This window comes from Homalodisca vitripennis, unplaced genomic scaffold (genome assembly GCF_021130785.1).
Source record: "Homalodisca vitripennis isolate AUS2020 unplaced genomic scaffold, UT_GWSS_2.1 ScUCBcl_1836;HRSCAF=5958, whole genome shotgun sequence".
Lineage (NCBI taxonomy): Eukaryota > Metazoa > Arthropoda > Insecta > Hemiptera > Cicadellidae > Homalodisca > Homalodisca vitripennis.
The window spans coordinates 33,585-55,436 of NW_025777946.1; the positions used below are offsets into that span (position 1 = coordinate 33,585).

The 21,852-nt window shown below is 37.1% G+C and overlaps 1 protein-coding gene across 1 annotated transcript; it reads right to left on the reverse strand.

The window, feature by feature from the left end:
- Positions 1-19,247: 19,247 nt before the first annotated feature.
- Positions 19,248-19,765, reverse strand: LOC124371677 (neuropeptide CCHamide-2 receptor-like). The gene is given in 2 exon segments (XM_046830015.1): positions 19,248-19,417; positions 19,420-19,765. Coding segments are annotated over 2 exon segments (516 nt in total).
- Between the last annotated feature and the right edge of the window lie 2,087 nt (positions 19,766-21,852).

Below are 21,852 nucleotides of genomic sequence, written 5' to 3' on the forward strand. Positions count from 1 at the left end.
TGTAAAGGGGATGGGATTGCAAAGGTTAGGCCGTTTGTAGAGACAGATTTTAATAAAACCAGAAGGCAAGTCCTTTTTTTTTAGTAGACGTACAATTTTGAGATAGTAAAAACACTATCCAGGCAAAAATTAGTAAATGAATTATAAAAAATTACGATGACTTAGTTCGAAAAATTAGAAAGGCAGAAAATACATTTAAGACTGTCTACCTCTATATAACTTAAGAAAAGAAGTTTATACCTCTATACCTTTATTATAAAAAACGAGAGATATGCCTTAGTAATATTGGAAGCTGTAGTTTGGCAAGTACTGTGGTATTGCTCACAGTATATTGCTTCATACTACTCTTGCAGTAGAGGCCACGTGTTGAATGGGCAAGACGTGGCTACAGCCGTGATATTGTAAGATGTAACTCAGCCTTTGGTGGATTCTTCTCTAAAACTCACATTAACATTGTCAGATTGTTATGTTTAACCGGCGTAGTAAACATGAGAGCATATTAATGTTTAGTCTTAACATAAGGCAAACTATTAATACAAATATTACTATACAGGCTTAATTTATTGTACGAAAGGGATCGAATAATATTGAATAGAAATAGTCAAGGAAGCTACTACAGCAATATAAATCTTTTTTATAGAAAGTTATCTCGTACTGTATTGTAATATTTCATAAAATATTTTTCTCTTAACTCATTAAAATCGGTTATACTGGAGATTGTCTCGCATCATCTAGACATCAGCCTCATAATAATATTGATAATATTAAAAGACAAATAATTATACACCTATGGATTGGAAGTGATTAATTTCTTATCCGTTCATAAGAAATTAAAGGATTTTGGAAATATATTGTAATATGTTTTATTTTCTTAAGTAGATTATGCCTTACTGTTATAAGATTTTTAAACGATATATTAAACAAAAGTTTGTTAATTCTGTGTATTTTTAAAAACCGAAATGAGTTTGATTTATATTTTTCCAATCGGGTTTAATAGTGAAACGTATAAAGTTAAAAAAAAATCAGTAACACTATATTTTTGGATCTTTAATCTTATCTGTCCCTTAAGTGGATAACTAATCTAACAAACAAATACAATCTAGGTTGAAAAAACAAAACATACCACAGCGTGGTAGCTCGTATAAGTATGAAATTACAGCCAACAAACATGTAATGTGTCAACTGCATGCTTTATACCTGAAATTCTTTAATCAGCTTTCTTAAGATACAATCATTATTTGATGACTAATAACAATAGACTAACTGAAGAAGTTAATAGACTATAAATAAGGATGATACTTGCAGAGCAGTACTCAAGAAAACCTTATGTTCAGATACATGGGATTCATGTAACTAGCAATGAAGAGTCTATAAACATTGTAACTGACGTTGGTTTTGCTTTGGTCGTAGAGCTGAGGGCAGAGAACGTGATGACTACGCGCAGAGTTCCCACCTTTAGACCTAAAGCCATACCACCAATGGAAGTTGCAAAGAGGCATTGGTTGCTGCTTTTCAGCTGATATTTATCCTAATGCCGCACGGCATACAGCTGACGGACTATGCAGCTTGTGACGCACTACACGGCCTTGACATGACGTTCTTTGTTGCAACTGTTGCTAGACTATTATGTAGGCTAGTTGTTTGTAATTGATTTTTATGTTGTTAGTTGGGCAGTTCTTGATGTTTAAAGTATATAACGTCAACTATTGGATGTTAAAAATATTAGTTTCTCATGATGAAAGTGACAAATCCGTATAAAAGTGCGTCTGGATGATTATAAAATCGGTGGAATGCGAGTCGGGGTTTTGAAAATTGATAATGACAGTGAAAATAATTTATCATTTTCTGATATTTCTCTTCTACAATGAATTTATCAAACACCACTGTGGATACGTGTACTGCCAAAAAGTAGTATATAGCATACATTATTATCAAAATACTTTTTTATGTTGTAAATATATTTATATATGATATAATCTTTTTTTCACTACTACACTGTGTATATTTTGTACATTTACAGTATCTTACTATTTACATGTTACAAGTTACAAATACACCAATTTACAATACATATTTTTCGATTTATGTACAAATAAGAAAACAATACTCTTACTAAGTGCATATTTGTATTATTTTACATTTTTCTTTGGTCTGTAAAAAACTGTATACATAACACGTAATTATAGTAATTATAATAATAAGTGATACTATTATGCAGCACAATTATTTATGAACAATTGCTTATGAGTAATAATTGTTGAACCGGTGAAACTGCAGTACCGGGTACAGTACACCTAGACTAATGCTGATTACCATTGCAAATACCAAAACCTTACTTTAACCAGTCAACACCCCTTAGAGTGGAGATACACGGAAACGATCATAGTCTTATTCAACACTATTTCATTCCAACTGTATTCTAAACAATGAAGTAAAACTGTCGTTAGTACATGACCAAATATACTATTTCATAGTAATAGTTTTCAATAAACATGGTTATAGAAGTTTAAAAATTGATTTAAAAGGTTTTTATTAATTTTAAACATAAATATATAGTCTTTACGTGAAAATAATGATACATACAATTATATTTACTAAAGCAAACAAGTTTTAACAAATAAAGGTGGTTAATCAATGATAAGTATTAAAAAAATATATTTATTTATTTAGTTATGACACTGAATAAAATTACGAGGGAACATACAACAGTATCGCCCGCATTACCTTGAGGAAAGTCTCCCTCAACTGTCTCTTCTCTTCACTGCTTAGAGAAGATTAAACTGACTAAGTACAAGATCATTATCCGTTCAGCCCTTACTGTCTGGAATACTACAACATTTACCAAGACCAGGTAAAGGCTAGAAGCCTTTTATAATTCCACACTGCGTTTCCCCTCGGATCACCATGTCACGTTAGGAAAAACAGTGATTCTTTGTACAAGGTCTGCTATCGATCCATAACTACGTCAAGGATCAAATGCGTCGGCTCTACTCAGCGGAAGTCTGAGTTGGACCACATCAAAGAGTGGATTTCCAGGGTGTGATCCACTCTGGAAACTGTCCATCACTACATGGTACCACTTACCTAACTACTGTCCACTAACCCCGTTACATATTTTCTTTAATCCTCCCTCCTATGACCTGTTCAAGAGGTTAGTTCTCCTCACCTGCATTACTGCACAGTGGTTCAGGAGCATTAGCTAACCTGCAGCCATTGGCATTATAGCCCATGAACGGCTCCGAGATAGGACTAGCCCTTTACTTATGTATCCATGTAGAATATGCATCATCATAACTGTGACTAGTCTCGGTAGTGTGATTCATTCACTGTATATTGCTGCTGCCTATACAAGTAAATAGTAAATAACCTTATCAACGTTCCTGGAACCTAGAGAGTTCTTACTCAACAACTGATAGGCTAAGAATAATTTATTATCAGTTGTTGCTGATAATTATGGACAAGGACAGAATATAAAATGAGTAATGGAAGCGTGATATGAATGGAATATCTGCACTTTAAATCATCAACCACCAGATTTATAAATCCGTTTTGAATTATGTCTTTCTAAGTTTATAGAACTCTTAGTAATGAAGCAATGAATATTTCAAAACATTTAATAATCAATATACAATGAACCTAAAGTAGACAATGTATCTAGGTATGTACCTACCGATCATATGTTCATATGATCATATAATCATTTTTAAAACACATATGTGTCAAAAGTGATCACATATTAAATAGTAGAATCGTAAAAAGTAAGGGCTCTGTGGTGTAATAGTAGCGCACGCGTAAAGTAAGAGATCCGGATTCGAGTAACGGCGGAGCAAGTACTTTTTGTAATTGAATATGTATTTAATTTATACATATATAATATATATACATATATATTATATATATATGTATAAATACATTGGATTTACCATGTAATTTTGTAGACTTTTTTTCATATCTAATTTTTAATATTTTGATTAGTTTACCCTCGGTCTGTTTATGTTTATTAGGAACAAATTTATATCTCAAACATTGAATTGATACTAAACTCTAACTTTGCTGAAAACATATATCTTTAATATGTTTATATGTTTACATAATTAACATATAAATTCGAAAAATTTGATCTCAGATTTTTTAAATGGCGGACAGACAAAGCTTAACAGTAATAACTAAAAAAGGTGAGATTTTCGTTTAGTTCGGTGTATTTGTGTTCAGAATTACTAGACAAAATATTTTGTATTTAGACTAGAGGTATAGTTGTCTATTTCATGAAGTGAAACTACAAATTGAAGTGTTAGAGTAAAGCCTTTTGTAGTGCTAACACAATCGTCTACCACACGGCATTGTCTTGTGACAAACTAGACTGTCAAGTTGACAGTTGGCTGCATCGTTTGACAAATGACTATAACTTAAGGGAGAGAATATAATATATATATATATATATATATATATATATATATAATAATATATATAATATATATATATAATTATATATATATATATTAGCTTGTTTATTTATACGTTAGATATATAAGGAAAATAATGTACTAAGAACATAAGTTTTTATGTAGTTAAGAACTACATATACTAACTAATGATATTTTGCTCTTTTTAAACATACTGCAACTTTGAGCATTAATTCATTGGAAATTTAAGATCCTAACTCCATACAATTTCTTAAATACAGAGCCACGTATACTGCCATTAAAACGCGCGGGAAGTGGTGTGTAGAAGTCTTTACAAAAGTAATTATCGTACAGTGTAATTTTATACCATCTCCCCACAACCCGCAACTTTTAAGTTTACTGGCAGCAATCTGGAGGACCAGTTCACAGCCCTCGAGAATCCTTCACATCCCGAGGATGTGGAGACGGAACTCCTGAAAGGTATGTCAGACCTTGTGGAGTCAACGTTACAAACCCTCAAGGTCCAAAGAAACGTAAAATCTGGAATAGAAGAGGGCCTCCCTAAATTAAAGGACCAGCTCCAAAAGATAATGGATTCTTAGAAGGCTGAACCAGACAGCTGGCACTTCTGAAAAGAAGTTACCTGGCCGTAAGCGAGCTCGGAGGATGTCCTGTACCATGTAAGGAACAAGCGGTATTAGCTCCTCCAAAAGCTCTTCCGCGCACACCGGTAAGGGAGTCGCAAAGGGCGAAACCCCCATCAGCGCGCAAGAGACCCAGGCCAAGAAAACACAGGTCAGAGGCAATTCTGATCAAGCCCTTAGGGTGGCTTTTGCTGAAGTCTTGGGAGACCTACAGGCCATAGCTAAGCCGGAGGATACGGCGACCGTGGTAAATTCTATCAGACGGATTTAGAACGGAGATGTTTTAATAGAACTGGGAAATTCTGCAGACAAGGCCAATGTTGCCACCTCTCTAAAGGCAGCTCTGGGAGAGAAGGGAGCGATCCGGGAGTTGGACCCGAAATCCTCGGTTGAAATCCGGGACCTCGACGGGCTCTCCATGGAAGAGGAGGTGATCCAATCTATTGTGAACGCTGTTACCGAAGTTAAAGGAAATGAAACGGGCCTTAAGGTTTGGTTTACTTTGCTGGACTTTGCTGCCAGGGCCGGGCTTATCGTTCTGAACGAGGGTGACACACCTACCTTCCGGCGTCACGAGCAGAGGGGTACGATCCCCGACATAACTCTCGCGTCTGAATCTTTGCTGGCGTGGATCTCTGGTTGGAGAGTACTGGAGGATTTCGTGGGAAGCGACCACCAGTATATTCTTTTAGACGTCCTCAATAATGACACCACCCAATTCCGAGGATATGTATCTCGGGAAGTCCCACGCCGCTGGAACACCAACAAGCTGGACGTGGTGAAGCTCACCAATGTCATAGCACAGGGAGCGACAGTGGATCATGCGGCAGCTGGTGAGGTTAGTGCTGAGGCGTTGGTAACATATACGATGGGATTAATTGTTTCGGCTTGCGACCAGTCAATGCCACGCAGGAAACGCCGGTGCGTTAGGCAATCCGTTTAGTCGCCACTAGAGCGAGAATACTCGCAGACAGAGTTAGCAAGACGGAGGCTTTCAAGGCTGCTAAGAAACCTCTTCGCCGGGCCATCAACCGGAGCAAAGCTGAGAGCTGGATGATACTGAGAGATGATGTCGATTCCGATCCTTGGGGTCTGGGTTAAAAGATTGTAACTAAGAGACTCTGCGCCCGCACTCCACCTTCCGTTATGGAGGGCGCCACCATGGAAAGGATCGTCACATCTCTGTTTCCGAACCAACCGCTACGCTCACAAGTCGCTTTTGGACGGGTAGAGGACTTTCCTCTCTTCAGCAACGAGGAGTTTGAAATGGCCGTTTGCTCCCTGAATATCAACAAAGCTCCCGGCCCCGATGGAATTCCTGGTAAGGACCTCAAAAAAGTATTCTACATCAATCCCCGGCTCCTGCTGAATATGTATAAGGCCTGTCTGACCAATGAATTTTTTCCTTCTCCTTGGAAAATTGCCAGGCTAGTACTGATTAGCAAGGGGAAAGGTGATCCCGATATGCCGTCGTCCTACAGGCCTCTTTGTATGTTGGACACAGCAGGTAAACTTTTCGAGAAGTTGATTCGAGCCCGACTGACTATCGCCGTTGTAGCTGCCGGTGTCTTGTCCCCGCGTCAGTACGGCTTCAGGAAGGGACGATCAACGATCGACGCAATCTGACAGGTGCAGCCCGAGAGCTATAATCGTTTCTCTCGCAGAGTAGTGCTTCTTGTTACGCTTTATGTCAAGAAAGCCTTTAACTCGGCGAGATGGGTTGATATGCTGGCCTCGTTGCACAACACCTTTCGCATCACGGCATATCTCCTGAGGCTGATAGAAAACTACCTCCGATGCAGAACTCTCATTTACGAGACAAAAGACGGACCGCGCACGGTGGATGTCACTTCCGGTGCCGCACAAGGTTCCATCTTAGACCCGGATCTCTGGAACGTCGCTCACGACAGCCTCCTTAGGTCCGAGATGCCGGAGAAAAAACGGAGCTGAGAACGGAAAAAAGTTCAACAAGCGGCAATAGTGTATTATTTACACTAGTTAATCGGCCATATATGTCATTAACTGTATCTGTATATGGTTGTTTGTATCTCTCTTTTGCTAAATATGCTATATAGACATCACAAGTGTGCCAATTACAAGTTTAAATTTATTTTCGAAATAATCCCGCTAATAAATTACAGTGGATTATTTCATAAGGAACGGCCATGTATGAAATATATTACCGCGTCTTATTTGTTTATGACTTTATTTTATCTTATGTTTGACAGTATAATTAGATTTCTTTGCCTTAGCAAATTACAGTTATTTCAGAAGATATAAAATTTAGATTTATCAAACGATATAAGGGAATGAATTAAAAAGTTGGAGTTTACTATTTTTTGCCTTTATTTTCTTGTTACATAACTAGTGTCTTAATTCTAATATGGTTAAAAACAATTTCCAAATATCTTATTCTAAATAAACTTAAGGTAACATTGTCGAGTCTTAGGAGGTAGGAGAAAATGTCAATCAAGTGTCAATAAATTACTAAAATACTAAATAACATGCAATAACAGTAACAATAATTAAAATAGTCAATATACACTAAATAACATGCGATAGTTAAAATAGTCAATAATAAATAACATGCAATAAATAAATAAAACACATGGAAGATCAGTCTTGTCACTGCTGGACGCCGGACACATGAGTGACATATATGTCCCCGGCTCCAGCGAATGGCCTCGGAGACGCAACGACGGGAGAGGGATGTGCCGTATCTACGGTGAACCCCGAGGCGTGCCAGGGTCTCCCAGTTGGCGCTGTCCCACGCACCCAGGGAGCCGACGATGAAGGCGTCCACGGAAGTCCTGTAGCCTCCGGCCGTCAGCATCCGGGCGAGTGGTCCATAGGTGTCCAGCTTCCTCTCCCGCGCAGCCTCGATGGCCCGCCAGCCGTCCTCGTACGGAACGGCGATGTCGACGATCTTGACGATCTTGTTGTGGGCGTCGATCATCACCACATCCGGACGGCAGCGCACCATCTCCTCCGGAAAATCGTCTCGGCCTTGGAGCAGCGCTTGTAGGGGCACCCGCTGGTTCACGCGGACCTCAACTAACTCCCTCCGCAGGTCTGATGGCAGCGACGAGGAGATCCTGGACGGCGTTGTGTCTTCGCGTGATGCCAGTAGCAAGGCTGGAGGTGCAGTGGCAGAGCACGTGGGCGGTGGTCTCGTCGTGTTGACCACACCGCCTACAACGCCGATCGTTGACTCCCCAGCGCCGGCAGCCGTTGAGAGGGAGGACATTCAACCTGGCCCGGTGAACAAACCGCCAGTCCGCAAAGCGTGTGTAGCGTCCCTCGTGCAGCATGTGGTTGGCAGTGGCGCAGGTGGTGGTGACCCTGGCCACCCTTCCCTGGTCGGGTTTCGCGGAAAGTGTGGCCCTGAAGTGTTGCTGCAGCGAGGAGCGCAGACTGGCCGACAGCGCGTGACGGGAGCCCCTGTCGACGATCCTGAGAGCCCTATCCCCAGGGATCGTGATTTGGAATGTTGCCCTGCCGGCACACCAGCCCCAGCGCAGGTCAGGCAAGCGCTTCTTCAGCCTATTCAGAGCCACCCGCGCGGCAGAAAAAGTGGTGGCAACATTGGAGTTCCCGGGGAAGTCGCCGTTGAGGTATCCCACAAGGAACTCCATTCCAGCGCGGGCAGCACTCCTCTGGCCCGCAGAGGCCGCCAATCCCTCCAAGGCAAGCGAGGCCACACTGGCATCCGGTGAGGTGAGGAGCCTGAACGCGTGGTTAATGGCGGCCAGGTCCGAGAGGTCGGCCAGCGGGACGAGTCCAGCCCCGCCGCAGGAAGGTGGGAGATAGACCAACTCGGCACTGGCGCGTGAAGGGACGTTGAAGATCTTCTTCACACCACACTTGATCTTACTGTCCAGGCTCCTAAGTGCAGTCTTGCGGATCCGCGCGGTCTTGAGGTTGAACTCCAGCTGCGGAACGATGAAGGTCCGCAAGGCGTGCAACTTCTGCCAAGGTGCCAGCACACTCCGAAGGACGGCCTCAGTCTCGGCCTCCAACCTGGCGATGGTGGCGACCGGGGTTTGATCCACCTTCATCCCAGTGGGGACTCCAAGGTGTTGGTAGGACTCCCCTTCGCCGAGGACCCGAAGCGGCGCACCGTAGATCCGGAAGACAGAAGGTCTAGTTGTCCTCCGGGCAACATGGAGCGTGGCACACTTGGTGGGCTTGAAGCGTAGTCCCACCCACGTCGCAGCTGGAATTACGACGTCTAGCAGCGCATGAAGAGACGCCTCCGACCTCGCCACAAGGGCGAGGTCATCGGCGTAGGCCAGGACGCTGACGCTGGTGCCGTGAAGTACTGCTCCATGCTGGTCCTCCAGTGCAGTGAGCGGCCGAATCAGGTACTCCATCACCAGGTTGAAGAGGATGGGGGAGAGTGGGCAGCTCTGGCGAACTCCAGCTCTAAAGGTGATGGGGTCAGTCGATCCTCTGGAGTGGCGGATGGAAGTGGAGCTCCCCTGGTATAAGTCCTCGATGAAGCGCAGCTGGTCTTGTGAGAGCCCCGCAGAACGGAGCGCGGCGAGGAGGGCGGAGTGGGGGACACTGCCGAAGGCGTTGGCGAGGTCCAACCACGCCACGCAGAGCTCACTCCCATGCCGCCTTGCGTCATCGAGGAGTTCCTGGAGGATGAAGTTGTGCTCCAGGCAGCCCTCCGCTGGGGTGAACCCCTTCTGAGCCCCAGAGATGAGATTGTTCTCGGAGGCCCACCTGGAGAGACGATCCGCCAGGAGACTGCAGAGGAGCTTCCCCGCAGTGTTGGAGAGGGCGATGGGACGCCAGTTATTGATGTCGCCAGGGCTGTCCTTCTTGTGAATCAGCACCGTAGAGGAAGACTTCCAGGATGGCGGGAAGCGCCTGGCGGTGATGCAGAGGTTGAAGACCGCCGCCAGCACGTGTCCCGTCGGGTCTCTACGGCGCCACACGTTGTACCGCACCCCATCAGGGCCAGGGGCAGTATTGGAGGCCCTCCTCAGCAGGAGGGAGATCTCCTCAGGCAGTGCAGAGTCAAGCAGTGGAGGGGGGTGCGGAGCGGGAGGGACCAGGCAATCCGGCGGAGGGACACCGGCACATTGCCTGACAATTAATAATTACAAAACTTATCACCATAAATATAACAAACGAAACATCGTCTGTACACAAAGAAAAGATACGCTAGTTTAATATTTTTATATTTGATATAAATAAAAACACATTGAATACTAACTAATTTAATTATTGTGCCAATATGTGCTAATTAATCGAATAACACAAATTAGGTGTATATTTGAAGCTTTATATACTAATTAAAATAGAAACACATAATGTACACAAATATATAGAAATACGGGGTATAGAAAATTTATGTAATGTATAGATGTAATTAATTAGAATCAACAGTATAGAGGGACACGGTTATCCTGAATGTCCAATCATTTTTTGGCTGGAATGAAGATAAATAATATTTTATAAATATTTCAATAAGAGATGTTAGTATGATATAGTGATTTTTGTAAGATAAGTAAAACATTGCTTCAGAATAAACTAAAAATTGAGAAGGAATTGATTGATAGAGAAGAAATGAACCTTTAATATTTATAGACCTACTTCGTTTACAAAGCGAACATATTTGGAAAGTTTGTTCTCACGGCAGTTTACCATTCACGCCAAAACAACAAAAGTAGATGTTTGTTTTGTACAAAAAAGGGCTAGAGAATCATATCATTAAATAAATAAACACGTCTTTATTATCCATAAAATATCGCTTTAACGATGTTTTCGAGCAAATGCTTATGTTATATTTGCTTAATATGAAACAGTTTTGAAAGTTTGGCAACTTAACCATGAAAACCCGCGAATAACCATGATATATTTAGTAAAATGTTTATCACATTAAGAATTTATAAAACTTTAAAATTATCATTAGAGTCCCACGTGAATCCTATACATTTAACCAATATCCGATCGTAAGATTTCATGGAAAACCGCAATACACTCGATACCGTAATTATTGGATACCAAGACTTAAAATATGTATTGAAAATTTAAAACGTTTGCTTACAATGATAAATACAGGGTGTTTGAAAAGTATGGGTACGGCTTAATATTTTAAAGACCATATGAGATAACATCTATAAACTTTTCACAGTGTCATATGGCTATGTAAACTATTTTCCCTTGCTATTACCATGACATGCCAACCATGGGGGGACGGCCCACAGAGGAAAATATGGAAATCTTAAATTGAAGCATGGGTCGAGTGATACCTCATTTGAAAGAGCTCACTTAGTAGAGTTAAATTCCGCAAACCGCATCTCAAAAGGTTTATCCAATCAGAAATGGCGGGTTGTTTTAGGTATACATTGTGAAGTACATTATGCTCTGCCATTTCTGACTGGATCGTCGTATTCTGATGCGGTAGGCGGCGTTTCACTCTACTACCCAATGTGTTTTCACTGACTTTTTTTAATTAGCAAATTATGTCATAAATTTATAACACAATAAATAAAACTAAAAAACATCGGTATTTATTGTGTTTCTAACCTAACGTATAACTTGGCAGTATGACCAATAAAGGTGCAACACAACATCTTTAGAAAATTGTATTCTTTTATGGAGAGAAAGTGTTAAAGGTAGCGAGGTTGCAAGTCATCAAGTTATTAAATATAGCAGGATTAATTTACAGATTTTTAACTCTTCAATTTTCATAAGAACAAAATAGAAAGTATCAAAAAAATCCGGAGTTGTTATGTTTCGTGGTTTGCAAAACGATTTCTTCCTCATATAAAGTATTAATCAAAAATATACGTGCTATTTAGGTAAAAGATTTTTAAAATTCTCAAAATATTTATATGTATTGACCACAAAATTTTAAATTCTTTAATTAAAAAACAAACAGACAAAATATAAAGTGATAAAAAAAACTGGAATAAAACTGTTTCCTATCATAAGTGCCATTAAGTATTTTTACGAACAAAAATAGATTTTTAGAGTTCTAGCAGTTTAAATTTAACAAGACGAAGTTAAATTTGGTTTAAATGAAATCATCTCGAGAAGGTCTAGTTGTGATGAAATAACTGTAGGAATGAGTTCTTATTACACAAGCAACCAATTTAGGAAAATTGTGTTAGGCGCCCAAAGTGTACCCAACTAGCGGACAGTCTAAACTGTGAGAGGGGAGAAACACATTTTCCTGTACACATTTAAAATCTTGTTGTGATCTAAGATGAGATTATTCGGTGACTTTAGCTCACGGGTGACCAAGGGAAGGGTTTCTCACGGATTGCTCAAAATTTGCTAATAAATTGCTGTTTATAGTGAGTTTTATATTTTATTTTTAACCAGAAAAAAAATTAAAATCTCCATTAAAAAATATTAATTGAAAATAATAAACTTTGTCAAATATATTTAGTTTAGGCTTGCGCATTTTCCATAAGAAATTGCTTATCTGTCAGAAGTGTAACATAACAATTCCCTCTCTATTGCTGAAACATTCTTGAACCAAAAATGTACATGACGATTTTATAATAGTTACATTCTTCTTTTCAACACTTTACTGTATCATCGACTCAAAGTCTCTTAAATATTCACACACAGACTATCAGACAAATACATAGCAGTTATATCACCCTCACACAACTACAATAAGAATCTTAAAATTGCCAAATAATTTTAAAATATATGCTTAGCTGTCTCTGATTTAAATATTACTATACTTTATATTTTTAATGCCTCCAAAACCAGTGTGGTTGATGATCAGTTCCTTTCTTATGAGAAATTCCTCTTCCGATTTCGAGGAAAACCAAGTTGTGTGCATGTAAAATTTAGGTTCCTACAGTATTACAAATCTGATTTTTACTTAATATGCTTGAGTTTACTCAAAAGCACTCAAGTATTGAATTTCAAATTCCTTATTTTTTAAGAAAACTAGTTATAAGTAATGTTAAAAACTACAAAAATGTATAAGTTTGACATATTAAAGACAAACCATTAAATCTCTCATAGTTACAACACCCTAGAATCATTATTTCTTAGGGCTTCAAAGAGAAGTTGATGAAAAGTCACTTCTGTGAATTACTGGCGCGAGCTATTACCTGTTGGAACAATACAGTTCAACCCACAATGCCGCAGTTTAATGAGGCTTAAACCCTTCAATTTTGAGCTTCTGACAATACACCTAGTCAAGTGTTATGTAATGCTTGCTTACGCCCTGTATTACCGAGCGTATCGGCGTGAAAATTTAAATTCACGATGCAATTTTAAGAAAAGTTTCAAGATACAGTTAATTAGTTAGTAAATCGTGATGTTGGCTACTAATTATTCATATACCACATGTATATTTACAGTTACTTAATAAAAAAGGCACGATTAAGTTTAAATTGATAAATTATATAATCGACCTTGCTATGATATTGCCATACAGTTTATGTATAGAAATGTCAGGAAGTAAACGTAACATTCTGAGTTTTTATTATTGCACAAAATATTTGTAAACACTCATAACTACTAATAGGTTAAAATATTATTTCTAACCTATTTATTATTATAATGTTAAAAATGTATTAGATCAATTTCATCCACGTTATAGGAATAAGTTAGGTCACTCCTGTACATGGTAATTTTTCCAAATAAGTATATATATATATATATATATATATATATATATATATATATATATATATATATATATATATTAACTAGTGATTAAGAATGAACCGTACCTTTAAAGTAGTGTTGTTCTCGCTTATGCCTTGATGTATTTCATTGAAAATAGTACAGTTGGAATTGCAATAAAACTCTAAATAGTTGTTGTCTAGTACATATTTTCTAAATATACAGGTTTTTTGTATTGGACTTTAAAAATTTTCAACAGGTTTAATTTGTTAATATCAAGTTACTAGCTATACACAATTTAATAAGGATACAAATTTATTAGAATGTGTGTAGTTTTAAAATATTATGTAAAATTAATTTCTTAATTGTTTGTTATGTCAGACAAAAACCTTAGAGGGAGAAATAAACATGGTGTTTCCATATAAACCGAAAACAACGACAGCAAATATATGTAAACGAGTTGTGTACAACAAAGAATAAATGTAACCAACTCTTGTTTAAAAACATCTCACAGCTCTTTGTTCTTTAATAGTTTTATACATTCTCTCTCTCTCTCTCTCTCTCTCTCTCTCTCTCTCTCTCTCTCTCTCTCTCTCTCTCTCTCACTCTCTCTCCCTCCCTCCCTCTCTCTCTCTCTCTTTCGTCCCTTCATTCCTTCCGAAATATATCAGTCAGATCCGTGTTACGGTAGTTCTATTCTGCTACTTGTAATATAAATGTGTGTCACATAATTAAAACACGCCTTCCCTCAGGAGTAGACTGTCTGGTTATTTATCCAACTATTAAATTATATAGACTTATTTATTTCAAGTTTTTCCAGCATTTTTTAAATTTGCCTGATTCAGATATTGAATAATTTGTCAAAACATTCATGCCTTTTATAAGGTTGCTACATGAAATCTACCATTGACTCGAGAACCAACAAAATTAGCTTTTATATTTTCATGAGACCTGAACAAGATCATTCCATAGTTTTAAACATTTAATGACTGGTACGTAAATATTCATTTAGATTTTCATTATTTTAATACTACGGATCTCTCTTTTTTTTCTCCAGGGAATAACATTCAATATTTGTATAGCAAGAGATTTACTCTATTGAGTTTTAATAGGATCCTTCGTAGATAAATATTGTCCATAAATATCGAGCAATAATGAATTATATATATATATATAGGATTATTGCAATCTTAAAAAAAAATTATGGTTGCCTGTAAAGTCGGTTTTACGGGCGAAGATTTTACGTGACAACGTCTTTTTCTCGGAAGAATATTTATTGATATGAATATTATTAAATTGCACAATAGGAACAAGGAATTGAATGAAAATAAGAATTGCACAAATTTTAACTATAGAAATATATTTTGTTTACTAAAACATTGTACATAATTTGAAATTAATTAAAATTTGTTATTGTAAATGGTAAAGTTGAATAAAACATTTACTAAAATTGGAATTTGAAATTCTTGCTAAACACAGTTAAATTCTAACTCCGCGCGTGGTGATTGGTCGGTTTAGTTAGTTTGTTTGGTCGCACTGTTATGACAGGTTAGAGGTTATAATTTGTTATTTTAAATGTTTGACTAGCAATACGCGCTGTTTCTTCTCAATCGACTGAATTACGATTGATTGCAGAGTGATTTAAACTAATAATTTACTTAACACTATCAACATTTGTCAATAGTATGACATAACCTATAAACTCAGTTTCTCAACTTTTGTGTCAATCTAACAATTAATCAATCAATCATAGTTTACGATAATGAAATATCAGTGTACAATTATTTACCTTTATTGTTGTAGTTGTTGTAAATGACGAATCTAAGCACTCCACATTTTCACGAATAAACATAGTTATCTGCTTTATCCCGTGCGGCGGACCCACAGTTATATGCTTTATCCCGTGCGGCGGACCCACTGGACGGGCATCGTAACGTTACCGGGCGTTACACTTTTTCATGAGTGACTCCGAGCCGCAACCTAATTTAAGACGTTGTCACGTCAAAAATAATATGTAAAACTTATATTACAACATTCACTGCGATAGAAGTCATTTATGAATTTAAGGACAGCTGAGATAATAGTAAGCTGCGTCCACTGCAGACAGTGTTTTGATAAATAACATAATAAATGTATAAAATATAATATGTTAATGGTTACTGTTATGGTTGGTTTTTTATGTTTAACTGCTTTTCAATGTCATGTCCTTCTTTTGAATATTCTAAATCAACCATCACTAAAGTAGAATAATCTTCAATGATGAAAGATTACCCTGATCATACAAAAGGAAATCCCTCCTATTATACAAACGTAGATCGCTCGACACTACCCATGACTGACGTAATCGGCATAGTGGTACCACACGGTACATCCTTTACTGATGTGCAATTTTAAGATCCAAACGCTTCCTTCTCGACTTTACTTGATGTAGCATATCACTATTTTCTTCTCCAAAATTTGTGTTAACAGGTCTAGTAAAAGTTCTAACTGGTATTGTGTCGAACTCAGAAAATAGTGTTAAATCTCTTATCAAACCGCCAAACACCTGAACTGTAATATTTAGAATATTTATATTATTATAATTCTATTACAGTTCTCATAATTTTAGTTCATATAAAATATTAGTTTTTCTGGCCATATCAGTCTGTTGTATTTCTTTATTTTAAAGAAGCCATTTCCCCAGTAGAATAAAATATATATTACTGTTAAGACGTCACTAATAATATCTTGATGGCCGCGGAAATTATAAGCGGTTTTTCAGTTTAGATAAGAGGCTTCAGACTGTTGAATCCTGACGACTGATCTGAGCTCGTATTTCTATTTACAATTGAAAGTACTTATTTAATGTTTATTCAAATAACAAATTAATATGATATGTTGATTGATTTACACGCCAATTTTGCAGAGCAGTAATTTCACTTAACACTCCTAAAAATAATAACTTGCATACACCGTCGCATGTCTCATAATGAGTTTCTATTACAAGAATCACTAAATAATGTTGGTAGTACAGAACTGTCATGGAAAATACTTTGCAATATTTTATAGAAAATATATTTATATGGGAAATAGAAACCTATGATAAAATACAACAGCATTATTTCCAAATGTTCTGAAAGTCTATTTTTTCAGAGTCCTATAAGAAACTAAATTAAACCAATTTAATCAGTGTTTAAAAATTTTCTAAGAGACAGTGATAAAATAATTGTATAAAACTTTATATGAGTCTTATACCAACTATTTCTATGCTAAGACAAGTAAATGTATTGATAATTCATGGAGTTTCAGAGTGTTCAAACTAGAACTAACACTAGATTTTTTAGACTAGAATAAATGTACAATAGTTAGATAAAAATCTAAGAAAGAATTGTAATTGGACTATTCTGTACTAAAGAGCTTATAGCTGACCCACAGCCAAACCAATGTCCTATTCAGTTAAGAATTTATATGATATTTTCCTAGACTTCTAGAAAGAACTTGACAGTACAAACAGAGAAAAACTAAGGAATAGAATGAAGGAGTTTGAAACTCTATAATAACTAATAACACATTCTATGCCGTACATGAAGGGATGTAGATGCTCCATCCAAGTGAATGTTTGAGATATCACAGCCTATCGGAGGCGTATATTTAAATAGATGTGGGAATCAGATAGGGAGATTGGCTCTCCCTAATTCTTTTCAACGTACCTGTAGAGAAGGCACCACAAAATGTAGCAGAAATGAATACTGGTGATAGAAATAACTGAAAAATCAGTTTATTGGCCTTCACAGATTTTATATAGCGTTAGTAGTAGAAGTTATAGTAGCGAAGGGTATAGCATATTTGTAGACGTAAAAAGAACATAATAAGGTTTGGGAGAAAGCGAAAAAATGGGATTTAGATTGAATTAAGAAAAATTATATAAAAGCCCCTTAAGAGTCAAAATTGATATAGAGAATACTGATAATAAATAGACTCCATTTTTAAAAATAACTCGTTTGTGATTGGGAATAATCATATCAAATAATACAGATTAACGGGTGTTTAAGTCCAGCCATCTCGAATGCTAATTGCAGATATACAGTTTAAACTGGTTCCTCACTAAATCGAGCCTAATGACACTCTTTAAAATAATTTCAACAGGGCTAAATAAAACAAAGGACTCATGTTTGAATATGAAATCTTTCAAATGTATATCCCGTTAAAAAAGTCTTTGCATCGTAAACATTGTATTACACTTGAAATCTGGGTTGTAATAAGCATTTGAAACAGTTTTATTTTATTCTTATTGCCACTCTTGCAATATGAACCCAAACTAAAAATTTAGACTGAACAACTTTAACATTTAAAGGTTTTTATATTTCAAACTATTACAAAACTGTGGAAAATAAAATTATTTGTAATACAGTAAATTTAAAGTTTAAATGTTTTTTTTACAATTAATTAGGTAATCAAGAGGTCAGATAATAAAATAAAATATTTAATAAGCTGTACTCACTATGATAATAGATATCTTCTGTGAGGCGGATGGTCTGCAACACCCTGTGCAGACTACACCGAGTTCGATAATTCCATATGTTTCCGCTAAATATAAAATGGGATTTGGCTGTTCATTAGGGAGTGTTTTTTATTGGTCTTATAGATGATCATGATGGAAACAAATTCCAATATAAATAAATTTTTAAACGAAATCAATAAAAAATAAATTTGTGGCACAGTAAAACGTGTAGCTGTAGATTTGACTGTATGTAGCCTCAGTGATGAAGGTTATGCGACAAGTGGAGTGATGTGGTATATACATCTGTGTGGCTTATATAATATTAAACTTTCGTGTAATATAATAGTAACGGTAAGATCCGTTCTACACTAGTCGGAAATCATGTGTTTACTTGAGAGTTTATGGTTGAAAATGATTAATTTTTAAATAATGATGTTATAAACACATGGAGAATTCTATTTCTCAATTAAAATCAAGCAACATAAATTTAACAGTCATAGATTAGTTTATAGTAGAGTATATAGTTAAGGCTCTCTTACCATTTTCTAATGAATGAAATACGATTGTTCGCTGTATATAATCACGATAACAGTTGAATAATGGTTAAAGTTTAGTTCGAAACTCTACCTTTACTACTCAAACATTATTATTGAAAACGTTTACATAAATCCTTAGGGATTCTATTGGTCGAGAAGTGACATTGGTTCCATTATTCATAGTGCGTGTGCCTGAGCAGGGGTACTCTCTCTTCTTTCAGGGGTGCCATGGAACCACTGAGTTAGGCTGCCATGATGTCATAATAAAATATAGATTGAGTTGGATGAATGCGGTTGATGATTTTTTGAGGTGAGCTGCCTTTTTTTCTTCCCTAAGCTCACAACTAAACTAGTAGTATCACATTCAGATTTTACAATTGGAATCACAATCCATGAACGAGTTTCATGGTTATTTGATGATTCTGAAACAAATGTTATGTAATGTGTTAATCATATCACAAAACATTTAGGCTTAAGACGGAAACATTTATAGTAAGTAATCATCGTAAGCGTATTCCCTCGGGAAGGGCGAGCAGTACAAGATGGTATGGTTGTCTTGCACGTCCGCAGACTAGACATAGGAGAATATGGCGCCAGGCAGAGCCAGTATCAAAGACATGATCCAGATAAGTACTGCCGTGATGATGGTGAGCGGCTTGGAGGAGATGTGACTTCTGATGGGGTTGACGACGGCACAGTACCTCTCGGCACTGAGGGCGGTCAGAGTGAACACGGAACACGGATGGAGACGTCCTTGGTCGCTTCGGACAGTTTACAGATCAGCTCACCCCAGGGCCATGACTCTATCGTGTACAGAATGGAGGTGAATGGCACACAACTAACGATGACGAGCAGATCTCCCAGAGCCAGACTGAATATATAAGTGTTGGGAACGTTCCTCATGGTGCGGTGACGCGCGAAGATGAAGACCAGTGTACCGTTCCCCAACACTCCCACTAGGAAGATGATCGCAAACACTACTGGCACAATGTACGTCTCCGGTCGTTCAGAGTAAGGAACGTAGCCAACCAATTCAGTATCATTCTCGTAACCGTGCATCCACCCAGAGGCGTTTCTATGGGAATCCATAGCTGGTTCTGTAACAATAAATATAATAGTTATTAATAAGTTATTAAAAATAATATTTAAAATGTAATAGAATCCATTTGGAGCTGATGTTACATAATCTTTCTTCATTCATAAGGTAGGTTGTAAATTAAAAAAATTAAATAAATTAATTACAGCCTAAAATTTATGCTATATATTTTTTATTTAGAATTTGCATATTGAAGTTACGTAAATAATTGTATATTGCCTGATTTCTTTGATTAATCGGGTTCCGTGTAAAATCTTAATATGCACGTGTTATTTCTGTATATTTTTAATCTTTGGATTTGCTTTCTTTTCTTTTCTCTAATCTCTTGACACTATATCAGGTGAATACATTCTGTTTTTGTTTTAGAATAGTAATTATTAAAGCACTTATTGTGAAATTTTTGTTAAGCTGCAAAAATATTTTTATGGTTGTTAATGGTTGTTCGGAGACTCCACTACCCTGCACACAATCTCACTCCCTCACGACCTTTGGAGCTTCTGCAGTGAAATGGATTTTTAGATTATCTATTTCAAAAATTTCATTTAATAACATTACACAATATTTTAATTTTTTTTGTATTCTAGTACTATTTTACTATGTTATATTATTTTAAATTATATTCTCTACGTTTTACTAGTCAAACAAAGTAACCACAATCGCAATATTTGGTGATCTGTACGAACGTTCAGGATTGTCCCTACAGTCACGTGCCTTGCTCTTGTATGGTGGTTATATTAAAAGTAAACTTGTTTCATATCGGTTTCTAAATATGAAGTGGGGTTTCCTTTGATACAACTTTTGTTCATGTGCAGTTCTATTAACTGTGGTGACTTGTAGGCTAAGCCTGCGAAATTCTGTGATGAAAACCCACCTTCTCCGGATAACAGTTATATAAGATCTAGTGCTCTCAAACTAATCAAGATTTCCGGCTGAACTGTATGCAGTGGACTCTATTACCATTCTCTGTCAATGGCAAATGCTATATTATATTAGTGAATCAGATCTACTTATTTACTCGATTATATCATAGACGATATCCGGTGATGTTACTCTTACCGATTCTAGTGCTATTCTGCATTACCGCACATTGTAAGTTAATAAGAATAATTAAACTCTCATTTTGCATTTTCCAGGTCTTGCCTGAGTTTTTAAAATTTGATTTATTCGTTACACTACTAAGTTCGATCCCTATTAGCTACAAATGTTATATCTTAACTATTTTAACGTCCATTCAACAATGTTAGACTCACATTCATGACTCAAAAGTACTGTCTCACCGGGAACCACAGCAATTACGGGAGAAGCTATCGTTCCGGAATGAGGTCTCAGAACGTAGCACCCATGATCACCGTCAGCTCAACAAGTGACAGAAATGATTAGGAAGCCCTTCTCCTACTTTGGACAGATTATATACAATGGGCCTCCATAGGTTCAAAGTGTCGTCACTAGAGACGTTTCGTTAAAAAAACATTGTCAAGGATTATTATTGTATTTTTTAGCATAGTAATTAAAGATACTACTATACGCGTATGTAAGTGAGTGTACTTGTTCTAGAAATCAGATTTAACTGAGCAGATCTTCCACCTTACTTACAGTGAGAAAATATGGTTTACGATATAGTTTTAAAAGTAAAAAAAAAAACTTTTCAGTCAGGTATCGGCAATGTAAGCTGCTCTGTATTACCGATAAACACAAACGGCGTGGTGTTACATTACAGTTTATGGTTATGTATTTGATTTCATATAACCTAGAGATAATCAAGAGTATAATTTGCAATGTGTGGTATTATTTTAACAGTTCAATACGGAAAGCACTGATATGTAATATTTTTTCTTACTTATGCTTCGATAGATATCAGTTACTTGCCGTATTTGTGGGTATATTAAACTAGTTTTATAAAAGTAATTGGTTTGGTGCCAAAAAGGTTATACAGTGCACAGATGTTAGATGAGGGATCAATAAAAGACCGCTAGACAAATACAAACTGGCTGTCATTTGTCTCACAGTGAGACAGTATGTGGCTGGCTGATTGACACAGCTTTGCAAGGCTTGCGGTGTTCAAACAACGAGTAGGAGGCAA